Source organism: Gracilinanus agilis, chromosome 4 (genome assembly GCF_016433145.1).
Source record: "Gracilinanus agilis isolate LMUSP501 chromosome 4, AgileGrace, whole genome shotgun sequence".
NCBI lineage: Eukaryota > Metazoa > Chordata > Mammalia > Didelphimorphia > Didelphidae > Gracilinanus > Gracilinanus agilis.
In genome coordinates, this window is record NC_058133.1 from 101,365,368 (window position 1) to 101,379,995 (window position 14,628).

Below are 14,628 nucleotides of genomic sequence, written 5' to 3' on the forward strand. Positions count from 1 at the left end.
TGTATATATGTATGTATAATTGAGGACTGAGACTATCAGAAGTCTTACTACAAAACTAGTGAAATATTACTAATAAGGTTTACGTATATAATATATTACACAAATATGTGTATATACATATATTCACAATTGTGTGTGTGTGTGTGTGTGTGTGTGTGTGTGCACCTGGGTGGTACACTCACTGGTAGTCAATGGTCCTCATCTGTAAAATGGGAAAGTTGGACTACATGACCTCTGAGGTTCCTTCCAGCTCTAAAATATATGACCCAATGGTGCCTTGGCATAGGAATTGAGTCTGATGCAAGATCACCCCATTAGTTAATCATTCTCTCAAGAGCATTTGTTGGAAACCTGGAATGCAAACCCCTGAGTCAGACATTATGAAGGGTACAAAAAGAAATAGAAGCTGTGGTCCCTGCTTGCTACACCTTACAATCTAGTTGGAAAAGTAGAACAGAAACAGAGGACATGTCCAAAGAATGCCAAAAGAGTAGCCCAACACCAAATGCAAATTGATAAATTCTGAAATAAGTCCAAAATATTACAGAGTTAGAGGAGACAGATGGGAGAGTCACTAATAGCAGGAGTAATTGGAAGATAGTTTCTTGGGAAAGAACATCGTTGGCACAGTTGAACAGGAAGTACATTTTTAAAAAGGGAGATAATATTTTCTCTAATCAGTCAGGTAGAAGGAACAGGAAACTGATTCTCTTTTCTGGAGTGGGAGTCTCACTTTCAAAAAGAATTAAAAAAAACTCTCCTAATCTCCTTCATACTCATTCCTTCCCTCTTGATGATCTCCCATTTATCCTGCATAGAGTTTGTTTGTGCAAAGCTGTTTTCATGCTGTCTCCTCCCATTAGATTGTGAGCTACCTGGGAAAAGGGACAGTGTTGCCTTTGTTTAAATCCTCAGAGCTTAGCACAGTATTTATGGTACAAAATAGTTTCTTAACGAACGGGGTCAATTAGGTGGTGCAGTGGATAGAGTGCCCCACCTGGAGTCAGAAAGACTCATTTTCCTGAATTCAAATCCAGTCTCAAGACACCAAATGTGTGATCCTGAGTAAGTCACTTAACCTTGTTGGCCTCCATTTCATCATCTGTAAAATGAATTGGAAAAGGCAAACCACTCCAGTATCTTTGTCAAGAAAACCCCAAATGGAGTCCTGAAGAGTCAGACATGACTGAAATGACTAAACAACAACAAATGCTTATTAGTAGTGAGAAGGGAGGTCCATGAGATAGGATAGAACCAATATTTAAGGAAGTTGGTTCTGGTCTCTGTAACTAGAATGGATTGGAGAAAGGGAAAATGGGGGGAAAGATAAATCAACTGGTTAGCCACTGCAGTAATCAAGGCATGAGGTGGTGAAGTGTTGACGTTTGGCGCATTGGTGAAAATGGAAAGGCTCTCCTTACCTCCAGTCTCACCCTACCCCTCCCCAATACTGGAAGGGCTCATCCCAGAGCACACACCTTACCTCTCTCTCAATAAAAAAGAGATATAGAGCAAGCTGCCCTATTTCCCTGGTGACACATGATAAAAACAGTTTATTGCATTATGAAATAACAGTAACCCAATTATGAAGTTCATCAGCATCTCTGCTGCTTATCTCCACCCAGTAGAGAACTTGTCATTTATAAATCTTTTGTGTATTGCATCAATCAAGAAGGGAGTTTTATTGGCTGTTAATTCTTTAGTGCGGTACTGTTTTTGGAGCTGGTTTAATCATTGCTAATGTTAAATCATTTTTCTTGGACTTTGTAGCTGTTTATTGTGGAGGTTATAGATAATCATCAAACTCTTTTTAATAGCAGTCATAGATTCAGGTCATTGTATGTCTCCTGTTCATAGTGATTTCTACATTGTAGGTATGCAGTGCATTTTATTAAAAACTTGATTCTGGAGTAACTGGTGATTCAGTGCATTGAGATCCAAGCACGGAGACGGGAGGTTCCATTTTCAAATCTGGAATTAGACAATTCCTAGCTGTGTGACCCTGGGCAAGTCACTTAACTCCAATTGTCTAGCCCTTACTACTCCTCTGCCTTGGAACCAATATTTAGTATTGATTCTAAGACAGAAAGTAAGGGTTTAAAAAAATTATTCTCCTTTGGTTCTCCAAGGGATTATAGACATGCTAAAAAAAGATAATTGAATGAATTCTTTAAAAATGTCTGAGATTATTTCCATCTCGAGTTTGAATTATTCAGGGTTCAAATTATTCAAAGTTTACAGAAATCCATTCAACCTTTACCACAAAAGGACATTTCTGGCTTGGATCATTAAATATCCCCTTAAATCTTATCTACTAACAAAAGACAAAATGATTTGGTAATTAGTGTCTAACATAAAATCACAGTCACTGTCACACTATACTCATCATAATGAAACAGACTGTCTTTAGTTTTGAAAAGGAGATGGGTATCTGGAGAGTTTAAAACTTTAGAACAAAGGCACTGTGTCACAATAGAATCAGAGGTGCTATATTTAAATCCCTCTCTGATGTAACATAGAGCAAATCACAACCTCCATGGACTTCAAATTTCCTTATTTGCAAAATTAGAAAGTTGGACCAATTAGTCCTTAAGACCCCTGTCAGTTCCAGATCAAACATCCCAAGAAAATGCCAATAATTGGGGCAACCGCTCAGTGGATTGAGAGTCAGGCCTAGAGAATGGAGGTCCTAGGTTCAAATCCAGCCTCAGACATTTCCCAACTGTGTGACCCTGGGCAAGTCACTTGACCCCCATTGCCCACTCCTTACCTAGGAGCCAATACACAGAAGTTAAGGGTTTTAAAAAAAAAAAAAAGAAAATGCCAATTAACTTCCAACCAAAGGCTTACCCAACTGTAGAATCCTCAAAGTCCAGGAACAACCATGATTCTAAGTAGATCAATTTGAAAACACCTTTGCACAAGCAAAATAGGCAGAAAATCTCAGTTATTTCAAGCATTTACTAAAAGCTGGGGCATGAGGAGAGAACAATGGGGTGTTGATAAGAAAGAGGTCTACCTAGGAGAGAGATGTACATTTTTCTTCATTTTGGTGTTTACTAAATTCACTCTTCTTCTTGAGAAAGCAAAAGTTTATAATGATTAACAATTCTGAGTTGTGGGAAGTTGTGCCCTATAACAATCTACCTCTTGTATGACTCTAGACTCTCAGCTATCACATCAATACAAATAGTTTCTCAGATGACTAACCAAGCATTTCTGAGATAAAGTCCTTCCTTTATCATAGCTGATAATGAAGGGTTATATAGGATGGTGTGGCCAACCTTATGAAAGTCTTCACTGCATGATTAAAATTATTTTCCCAACTTCCCCCCCCCCTTTCTCTGTATTAGCCATCCCCACCCTCCAAATTCTACTCTACATTGTTTTCTTGACAATGTTCATACGTGATAATCTATTCAAAATAAGTACACCATTCACCTTTTTTTTCTCAATGAAAATTATCTTGAGAATTACCAAACTTCTTATCTACAGATAATGAAGAATTAAAATCATAGACATCCTTTCCTTTTATTCTTGGCTATGATAGACATGCAAAAAGTATGCTATACTCTCAGACAGGAACAGAACTCACAATGAATCTGCCATTTTCAAAACATCACGTAATTAACCATTTATGAAAATAATCAAAACACTTCAGGAAAATCTCCTCAGAAAGCAGCTGGTAATTCAAATCCTTGAAAACATTACAGACTTATAAAAGTGTCAGTTGAGAGAACTGGCCTCAAAATCAGAAAGAGCAGAGTTGAGGTTCTATCTCTGGCATGTACTGACTGTGTGAACCTAGGCAAATTTTAGATTATAAGCTCCACAAGGGAAGGGACTGTCTTTTACTTCTCCTTTCTCATAGTAGGTGCTTCATAAATGTTTATTGATTGATTGGCTTAACTTCTTACTGCCCCGCACAGCTCTAGGACTAAAAGATTCCTGGTAGAAGCCAAACTACATTGGTAAAGGAGATTCCTTAACCCAATGAAGTCATAGGTCTAACCCAAAACAAATAAATGTCAATTATAACTATTAATCCAGCTATCAACTGTGGACCTAACACTGTGCAATCCACAGTGAGATATACATGAAGAACTAAAGGTATAGTCCTGGGTCACAAAGAGCTTACAATTTGAGATAAGGGGTCAAAGTAAAGATAAGATTGGAATTCATGAAAAAGGTGCCATTTCATATTAGATGATTAAGTACTGAATTGTGTGGTACAGATGTGTGAGGCTTCAGATGTCACAATAATATTTAAAGAAAGAGAACAGTGGTAGTGGCCACGAAATATGCAGATCAAAAATATTTATCCATTATCCATCTGGGAGAAGGAGATGAATGAGACAGGTCTTCCATTTGGTGGGCTTAGAAGGAAATCTATGGAGAAAGCAAACAGAAGCAAAGCCACCATTCTCTCTCCCCCTCTCTCCCCTTCTTTCCCCTACCCCCTCTCTTTTCTTCTTCTCTCAGAAAAGCCCACTGGCCAGGGAAGGTCATAAACACAAGCTAGGAAGAATGTAGGTATTTTGTAGAACCTGCCCTATTCCCCTTTTCTTCATGCTAGGCATAAATGCATTCACTTAAAGAGGTTTTCTCTAACAAGTGAAAAGAATAGCAAAGATGGTCAGATTTCTGAATTTACAATTTTATATGAGGTTGTATTTGAAAGCGTACTTTTCTATATATCTTCCTTCTTCCTGGTCCTTTTTTCTTTTTTACTAAAACAGAGGATATAAAATTTGGGTGGAGATCTATAGTTTTACAGTTGTATGTTTAGCTTTCCCCTCGTGGCTGCAAGTTTTTTTCATTTTGCTATTCTTTCCTTCCTTAATTCTTGCATCTGTAAAACAGGAGTAATGAATGCCTCTGTTGTGAGTCCTAGTAAAATAGCTGGCACAATATTTTGAACTCCTCAGAAAAAGGAGTCATATAATGCTAAGACAGAGGCAATAAGGTGGCACAGGAAATAGAACTTTTAGTTTGGAGTCAGGAGGACCTCAGTTCAAATCCTTCCTCAGAAACTAGTTGTTTGTGTAACCCTAGGCAAGTCATTTACCTTCTCTCAGCCTTGGTTTTCTCATCTATAAAATGGGGAGGATAATAATAATACCTACCAGAGTTATTCTGAGGGTCAAATGAAATAATATTTGTAAAGCAATCTGTAAAACTTAAAACTATATAAATGTTAGTTTGTTGTTGTCGTTCAGTTATTTCAGTCATGTCCAACTCTTTATGACCCCATTTGGAGTTTTCTTGGCAAAGATAGTGGAGCAGTTTGCTGTTTCCTTCTCCAGCTCATTTTACAGATGAAGAAACTGAGGCAAACAGGGCTGTGTTAAGTTAAAAGTTAAGTCTGAGGTTGAATTTAAACTATGAATCTCCCTGATTCCCAGCCCAGTGTTCTATTCATTGTGCCACCTAACTGCCCCAAAATGCTAGTTATTTTCTATTATTAATAATATTCTTAATAATAGAATATATGATATTTCATTAGGAATAAACTAATTCATCTAATAAATTATTAGGAATAGTCAATTAAGGGATAAATTATTCTTTAATTAGGAGTCAAATAATCAATTCAGGGATCAATTATTCTTCCTGGTGAAGACATATAAGTGACTGTGCCAACTACCATGGGCCAATAATTTAGTAATAAACCTATTTTCTGGAATAGTATAGTTACAAATTGAAGAAAAACAGAATTCCATCTGTGTGGAAGTCACTCCCCTCACTGGAGATAGTTGTTTCCTGGAATGATGCTCCATGTGCTATGACAATGAGGTAGTCAGAAGTGTGACCTTCACTTTGTAGCAGTTATTTCAAGTCACATCTATCTAAGTTGAGCTGCTGCAGACTCAGGCTTTGCAGATCTTTCTCCAAATACAGTGATTTTGTTCTAGGAGACAGAGGTAGCTCTGGGAGGAAATAACATCTTGAAGGGTCTCAGAGTGGGATGGAAGGAGAGGGGAGTGTCTGTGGAACAATCCTTACTTCCCTGCTTGTAATTTGCTGAATGGCGATGTGCCTGGGAAAGATTGGTCCCTCCTTGCGCCTTGTTACCAGAGCCTGCCTTTCCCAGGCTCCAAAACATCCTCACTTTTATTTGACTCAGGCTACGTGCCAGGCTTGACTCTTTGAATGTGGCAGGAAAGTCATGACACCCCCTGAACTTCCATGGCCTGCCATGAACTCATGGTTATAGAGTCAAAGTACAGACCTTAAAAAATAACGAAAGTTCTTTGAGATATCCGCTTCATCTTGCCAAGTCTTAGCATCTCATCAGTACAGGTAGAGTTGGAAAGAATTGTAGTTATTCAATTCAATTTAATTCAATTAACATTTATTAAGAGCCAACCATGGAGGCAACAAGGTGGCTCAGTAGATTGAGAGCCAGATCTAGAGATGAGAGGTCCTGGGTTCAAAGCTGGCCTCAGATACTTCCTCACTGTGTGATCCTAGGCAAGTCACTTAACTCCTATTGCCTAGCCTTTTCTGCTCTTTTGCCTTAGAAACAATACATGGTATTTATTCTAAGACAGAAAGGAAAGAGTTTAAAAAAAAAACTACCAGGATTAAAAAGAGGCAAAAAACAGTCTCTAACCTTCAAGGAGTTTACAATCTAATGGGGGACACAGCATGCATACAAATACATTCAAAGTAGCTATGTACAGGATAAATTTTAAAAATTAATGGAGGGAAGGCTAGTCATAATCCCTCATTTGAAAGAGGATGAAATCGAGGACTGACTACTTATGTACTTTGTTGAAGGCCAGTCAGGTAGTTTGGTAGCAAGACCTTGGAGTTGAACTCAGGTCCTCTAACTGCAAAATGAACACAAAAACACTCCCCCATCTTAGCAGCTGTAACCAGTTTTTTTTAAATATAAGCAATTAGAGTTTTACTTGGTAAGTGATTTAAATTAGTAATGCTTTGAGAAATTCTAATACTCCCCTGGGATAAGGAGTGGAGACATCTTGCTATTTTAAAACATGAAAACTGGACATCACTACCCCAAAAGGTGCGTAAGCTAGGAGACACAGCAGAGAAAGTACTGGACTTGGAATCAGGAAGACATGAGTTTGAATCCTGTCTTAGACATGTGCCAGTTGTGTGACCATGGACAAGTCACTCGACCTCAGTTCACCTCAGTGACAGAGATAGATAGACAGGGAAATATACAAAAAGGTGGAGACAGACCTAAGCAGAGATTGATCTAACTTGTAATGATGTGTGTGTGTGTGGGGGGGATTAATAATAAACATAAATTAGGGCAGTATATGAAACAACACTCATTGAAATAAGTGAAAAACTTAAGAAAAATAACTAACATTTTTATGGCACTTTACACATATTATCTCATTTGAATCTCATTAATGAGATTTGAATTTGGGACCTCTGGCTTTCTAATTCTCTCACAAGATATAGGAGATAGAAGAGAAAAGCCTTGGAGACTGGAAAACTTAGGTAGAGTTCTGCTTCTGACATAAACTAGCTGTGTAATTATGGACAAATCACTTAATTGCTCAGTGCCTCAGGCAAAACACTGAAAATTTAAGTTACTGAAGAAATGCCAATATGCATCAATGGAAGGAGTTTCCACACTGAGAGTTCTCAGCACTGATGATTTCCCTGGATCAAAAAAAAAAATCCTCTCCGTTTGGCTGACTGATAGAACAAAATATTTACTTCTTTCAATGATCATTCAATACATTAACCTTCAGGTACATAAACACAGGATACTTAGGATTATTATAATGGTGCCTGTGAATCACTCACTGTTTCACAATCTAAAATGCCCAAATCTTCCATGAGTAGACCTTAATAGCTCTATTAATGTTCTACCTACCACTCTAATGGATTGCCTTTTCCTAGCAGCTCATTGATCATAAATACTTTAAGTATTTATACATGGCCTAAGCTCTCTTTTGTTTTGAAAAATAATGATCTGCTTGGTTAAGATCTGAATATCTGTACAATCCTGTCCTTAAATCACCCAAGCAAGCCAGCTCTCCTCTAAACTGAGAATTATGCATCCCCCCAAAATTATATATGTAGTAATATTCCTTCTTTTTCTTTTGCAGGTTGATGACCAAATGAAGCTGCTTCAGAACTGCTGGAGTGAACTCTTAATTCTCGATCACATTTACCGACAAGTGGTACATGGGAAGGAAGGCTCAATCTTTCTGGTTACTGGGCAACAAGTGAGTGTGGAGGCACTGCAGTGGGAAAGTGTCTTTTTATTAAGCATGTTCAGAATGGCTGGAATCTAACTCAGTCAGAAGCACTTCTGTGCTTAAAAATGGAGAGACTGGCTCCACACAATTTAGAAAAGATGACTTGGTGTACTCTGTTGCTAGTCTGATGATTATGGCTAAACTTGTAAAAAGCAAACATAATCATAAGCGCTCTCCTTTTTCTGACCTGGTATATGCTATTCTGATTAGAAGTTATAGGAAGGCTATTTCAAGAAGTTCAGCTTCTTAGACAGACAGACAGACAGATGGATAATTAATAAATAGGTAAGTAGATAGGTATATGATAGAGATAGATAGATAGATAGATAGATAGATAGATAGATAGATAGATAGATAGATAGATAGATAGATGATAGATAGATAGATAGATAAATGGATAGAAAGATGGATGGATGGACAGATAGAAAGACAGAGAGCAAGATCAATAGACAGAGAGAGATGGATAGATGGATGGACGGATGGATGGATAGACAGACAAAGAGATAGATAAATAGGCAGATAGGTGATAGAGAAGGATAGATAAATGATAGCTAAAATTCAATTGTGAGCTTCTTAAGAGCAGGGACTGTCTTACTTTTCTTTGTATCCCCAGCACTTAGCACAGTACCTGGCACATAGAAGGTGTGCATCTACAAGCTTGTGATGTGTACCCAGTCAGGGTGATCAGGATACTTCCAGTGTGCCACTTAGGGAAGTATGGTTGATATCCACAGCTGGAAAGTGAAGAGGGCCCCCATTGTTAGTTCTCAATATCCAGATTCATTTAGCATCTATTTATTAAGCATCTATTACTGTAGAAAACACTGAGAATACAAAATAAATCATCCCTTCCTTCAAGGAATTTACATTCTACTGGAAGAAGAGGGGAAGAGAAGGCTGAGAGCCTAAGATTTCTTTTTTGCTCATGTGATCCAGGAGAAAGATTGCTGGATTTAGTCAAAGAATCTGGAATTTGAAACCTCCACTTACTACCTATGAGTAAGGCATTTCACCTCTGAATCTCAGTTTTTTCATCTGCAAAATGAAAGGGTTGGATTAAATATTTCCACAGTATCTTCCAGCTCTTGAACTATGATTGAATATACATTGAAAATTATATAGAACAACATAATTTCAGGGAGAAACAAGCACCATCAATTAAGGAAAGGAAGGCTTTGTGGGAGAAATGGTACCCAAGATAAGCTTCAGAGGAAGAGAAGACTTCCTAGTGCTCTAGATGAAAAGAATATCTATTCCAACAATGATAAATGGTTTGTGTAGCTGAATAAGAACAGAAAATGGACTGCAAAGTTTAGGGAAATGCCAGCAATCCAGTTTGACTGGAATTTAGAGTACATGGAGGGCAAACATGAAATAAGGTTATAAAAGCAAGACTTCTTAACCAGAGTTTATTAAATATCTTTTAAAAATATTTTGATAAATATATTTCAAAATAATTAGATTCCTTCAAAAGTCTGTATATTTTATTTTGTATGTTTAAAAACATTATTCTGAGAAGGGGTCAACAGGCAGACTACCAAAGGGCAGTGACACACTCAAAAAAGATTAAGAAGCCCTGCTGTAAAGGTAGATAGGAGTCAGATCATAGAGGGCCTTGAATGCCAAGCTAAGAAATTTGCATTTTATCTTTAAAAAAATAGGGGACAGGGACATTTAGATGGCTCAGTAGTTAGTGGGCCAGACCTGGAGACAAGAGGTCCTGGGTTAAATCTGGTCTCAGATACTTCTCAGCTATGTGACTCTCGACAAGTTACTCAACCCCACTTACCTAACCCTTACGAATCTTAGAACTTATTCTAAAACAGAAGGTAAGAGTTTTAAAAAATAATAGGGAACAACTAAAAGTTTTTGAGGAGGGAAAATATTTTAGAAGCTACAAGAAAATGAATGAAGAAGAATCATAATTTAGAAATCAAGATTTAAATGATCACCTATCTAGGCAGATACGTGATTATGAAAATAGTTCCAGAAACTTAGATGCACAATTTACCCAAATTTCAAATCGTTTTTTACAACATAATTAAGTTGTTTAAATAATAGCAACAATAATCCCCATTTATATAGCACTCCTGAGTTCTGCAGTGAAAGTATTATGAACCATACATCAGAAGAAAAGGGACAACAAATAGTCATCAAATGAGAGCAGAGAATGAACAAGGAAAATTGAGGCTGATCTCAGAAAAAAAAAACATCATAAGAAGCCCGCATGTAGGCCAAGTGACATAACACAGTCCCCTGGGAAGAATTTCCAGAAGGGGCAAATTAAACATTATGCAAGGATGCCTGGATGTCCTATATTTAAACTTTTCAGCCTGTCTTTCCTGGTTATATTTAGTGGAGAAAGATTGTCTTTCTCTTCCAGACATAGTTCAGGTTCACACATATGGAAGAGGGGAGGATAACTGGAAAAGAGGATTAGGGAAAATTAAAAATGAAGGGATATTCCTATTGAACAATTCTCTAAGGTTATCTTTCCAATAGGAAACTCTAGCCCGTAAAATTCTGTGTAGCTGCTCCCTTTCCCATCCACCACTTGGAATATTCTAAAGGTTCCTGATACAACTGAACAGAAATCTGAAACGGGGATATGGTATGAGCCAACTATAGGTACCCCTGTATGCCAGTAACTCTTACCTTGTGAAACAGCCTCTGAACTGAAGGAAGAAAATCAATATATCAACATATATTTATTGAGTACCTATTTTGAGCTCTGCCTTATGGGAGCTTCTTTTGGAGAAAAAAAGGAAAAGGCGATGGGAAGATCCCTGCTCTTGGGAAACAACAATCTCATTGAAGAAACATTCAAAATTAACATCTGAGAAACGGTACTTAAATGGTTTTGTGATCTCACTCACGTGGACATTCCTTCCAGTGATATATATTGCAACTCATCCTTGCCATCCCATCCCGGACAACTCTTGCCCATGTCTTCTCAAAAGTTTCCCATGAGGGGTTCTCTCAGTGTGCTGGGTGCCTTCCTCATCTAGTGCTTCAGACATTCTGAGGAGAGAAGTGAGGCACATGGATTAGCTCTCACTCTTGCCAAAGAACAAGCCAATTTTTTTTCTTGCACACGCAGTATTTCTTTGGTGATATTCTTTTTTTCTCTCTCAATAATATGTTATTATCTTCTCCCAATTACACGTAGAAACAATTTTTAACATTTATTTTCTGACAATTTGCAATTTGGGTGATGTGCTTTACACAACTTTTCCTTCATCATTCAATTAAAAAGTATAAAATTAAGTGGATATAGTTATGAATACAAATAGAATTAAGAGAGGAGAGAGGTTATCTAGAACTGCTGTTCAGGAAGGATTCTAGGGAGAAGGTCAGTTTTGAACTGGCCTCTGGAAAAAAAAATGGATATTGGAAAGGTGGGAAAGAGCAGACGCAGGGCATTAGAGATGGAAAGAATGGTGGCAGATGCAGACAGGCATGAACTTGGAGACAGAGCGCTGACCTGACTATTGCCTAGAGTTTATGTTGGGAAGTATTTGAAAATAAGATTAAAATTCTTTCTTTGATCTATTTGAAATCTAGCTAAGAATAAATTTCTGTAAGATTTAAGATACTAGAAAGTATCTTAGAAGTTATCTAGGAAGTGGAGGACCACTGACAAACTACTTTATAACTATTATTTATTTAATGTTTTATGGTTTGCAAAACACCCCATAAATCTCTTATTTTAACTTCACAACAATCCCTGGAGGTAGATGCTATTATCACCCCCATTTTACAACTGAGGGAAACTCAATGATTAAGTGACTTGCCCAGGGTCACATAGCTTGTAAGTGTTGGTTGATAGATTTGAACTCAGTTCTTCCCAACCCCAGGTTCATTGGAACTCTATCTCTATCCATTACACCATCTAGCTGCCTGCAACTCTCTAACTCTGTGAAATTATAACTTCACATATGTCTTAGACTACTTGATGCTACATTCTATCATTGGCTGGATTGTTGAAATGAATGTCCAAAAAACTGGACATTTTTCCATATTTTATTCCACAGGATCCCACCTTTTGAGTGCACTAGCTTTTTCTGTATTTATTATATTCTCAACTTAGCCATTTTGAAACAATGCTTCCAGATAATGAATCTTATGTGCCAGTAACCAAGACCGTATATATTAGAACATGAGACAGTCTTCTACCCCCACATTACCTGCCTCATCATTCAGAAAATTCAAAATGTTCTCAAAGTAATAATTAGAGCATTAGAAAAACAGACGCTATTAATTTTCCCTCACTATCAAGTTCAATAGCAGACAGCTTTAAAAGTATTCTTTGGTTTTTATTTTCAGCATCTTTCTTAAATATTTAAATTAAATGAAATATTTCAGCATCTTTCTTAAATCCAGCTCTCCAGATGATTTTTCGAAGACTTCTAATAGGTCTGATATGCTTTCTGAGTTTCTCCTCTGCACCTTCTCATCAAAGAACTTGCCCTTTCACTCATCCCCTCCCCAGCTGATCCAAAACCATTTATGTACTCCATATCCACTTTCTCATTTTCATTGTCTTATCTACTAGCCTTCCCTCATGCAGATCTGCCCCATTATTAAAAGGCACTGGTGATTTGCCATCTGTGATATTTCCTCCATTTCTCAGTTGAACTCATAGAAAAAAAACAAATCTATACATATTGCTTCTGCTTCCTTGTAATCACATTTCAGCCTCTTGTAACCTAGCTTCCAACTACACCACTTACATCAAATTGTTCTCTCAAAGTTTATTGATGATCTCTTATTTGCTAATTCCAATGACATTTTTCCAGATCAAATGAAATATTTGTAAAGTACTTGCCACAGTGCCTAGCACATAGTAGGTGCTTAATAAATGCTTAGTCCCTTCTAATCCTCCCAGAGTCCTTACTTGCCTTCTTGGCAGCTTTTGACACTACCGACCACCATTCCTCTTCAACATTCTGCATGAGGTAGAATCTTTTCATCAGCTTTCATGCTGCTGCTCCTCCTGGTTTCCCCCCTATCTCTCTTCTAGTTTCTTCTGTCTCTTTTGCTATTTTATCACCCATCTCCCATCCCTAATCAATCAAGTAATCAACGAGTCCCTTTTTATGGGTTTTATAATGGACCTTTTTCTTGTCTCTCATTTCATGTCATCTTTCATACTGAGCTCCCTAATCTATATATCCAGCTCTATCTTCTCTCCTGATACACAACTACCTGCTAGAAATTTCTGCCTGAATGTGGCCTTTACATCTCAAAGTCAATGGAATTCATTCTCCCATTTCCCTTTACCTACCACCCAGCTCCTCACCTAAATCTCCCTGTTTCTTTTGTGGATACCACCTTCATCTAGGTTTGCAATGTCAGAGTTATCTTTAACTATCTCCTTTTATTTACTTGCCACCCAGCCTATCTAATCAGTTCGACCCCCTTTCCTTTCTTCACAAGGCTACCACCCTTGTCAGCTCCCATCTGTACTATAGCAATAATGTCCTAATGAAGATCCCTGCCCCAAATATCTTCTCTATCTCTTCTTTAAGCAGCCCCAAATAATCTCAACACATAAGCCTCCTGCTCAAGAAATTTCAATGACTCCCCTTTACTTCTGAGATTAAATACAAAACTCCTAGTTTGGCATTCAGAGCCTTTTAGAATCTGGCTGCAATCTCTACCTTTGAAGGCTTTTTTTCCTATTACTCCTCTCAGCTAGTCTACCATTTGACCAGACTGTTTTATTTACTGTTCCCTAACCAGACATTCTAACCCTCCGGCTCCATGTTTTCATAGAGGCTGTCCCCCAGGTTTAGGATGTTCTCCATCCTCCCCTCTGGCTTATAGAATCCTTAGCTTTCTTCAAGGTCATTTCCTCCATGAAACCTTTCCCAATCCTCCTAATTGTTAGTGTCGCCTCTCTCCTCAAATTATCTTGTACTCATTAATTCGCTTACATGTGGCATCCCATAGTAGAATCTAAGCTCTTCAAGGGTAAGAAATTTGACCATCCGTTTTTGTGTTTGTATCTCTAGAATTCAAAACCTGGACTTAATAGGCATTGGTTAAGTTTCTGTTGAACTGAAAGAAATTGCATTTAGGCTCAGGATTCAATTCTTTGGCAAAAAAATACCCATCTAGTTACTGCACATAGGACCATCTAAACTGGAAGTGGCACCAAAAGAACAAGATTCAGCAAGCAAATTAATTTGATTTGATTTCAGTTTGAGTTTCAGAAATAAAAATGGACTTCTTGTAAATCTCTCTCAAAGTACTCCCATTCCCATTCTTTAGAAATACACTATATTTCTCATTTTATTTCAGCTCTAAGTGCTGCCCCTCAGCAAAAGTAATTACCATTTCGAAAGAAAATAAAGTCGAATGAGTGCACTTCTCATCT

The 14,628-nt window shown here is 37.6% G+C and overlaps 1 protein-coding gene across 1 annotated transcript in view; it reads left to right on the plus strand.

Moving 5' to 3' along the window:
- Positions 1 to 14,628, plus strand: part of NR5A2 (nuclear receptor subfamily 5 group A member 2) — a 170,169-nt gene that overhangs the window by 66,859 nt on the left and 88,682 nt on the right. Inside the window, exon 4 of the mRNA XM_044674727.1 lies at positions 8,094 to 8,213. Within this exon, the coding sequence (XP_044530662.1) occupies positions 8,094 to 8,213 (120 nt within the window). The remainder of the gene's footprint in view (positions 1 to 8,093; positions 8,214 to 14,628) is intronic.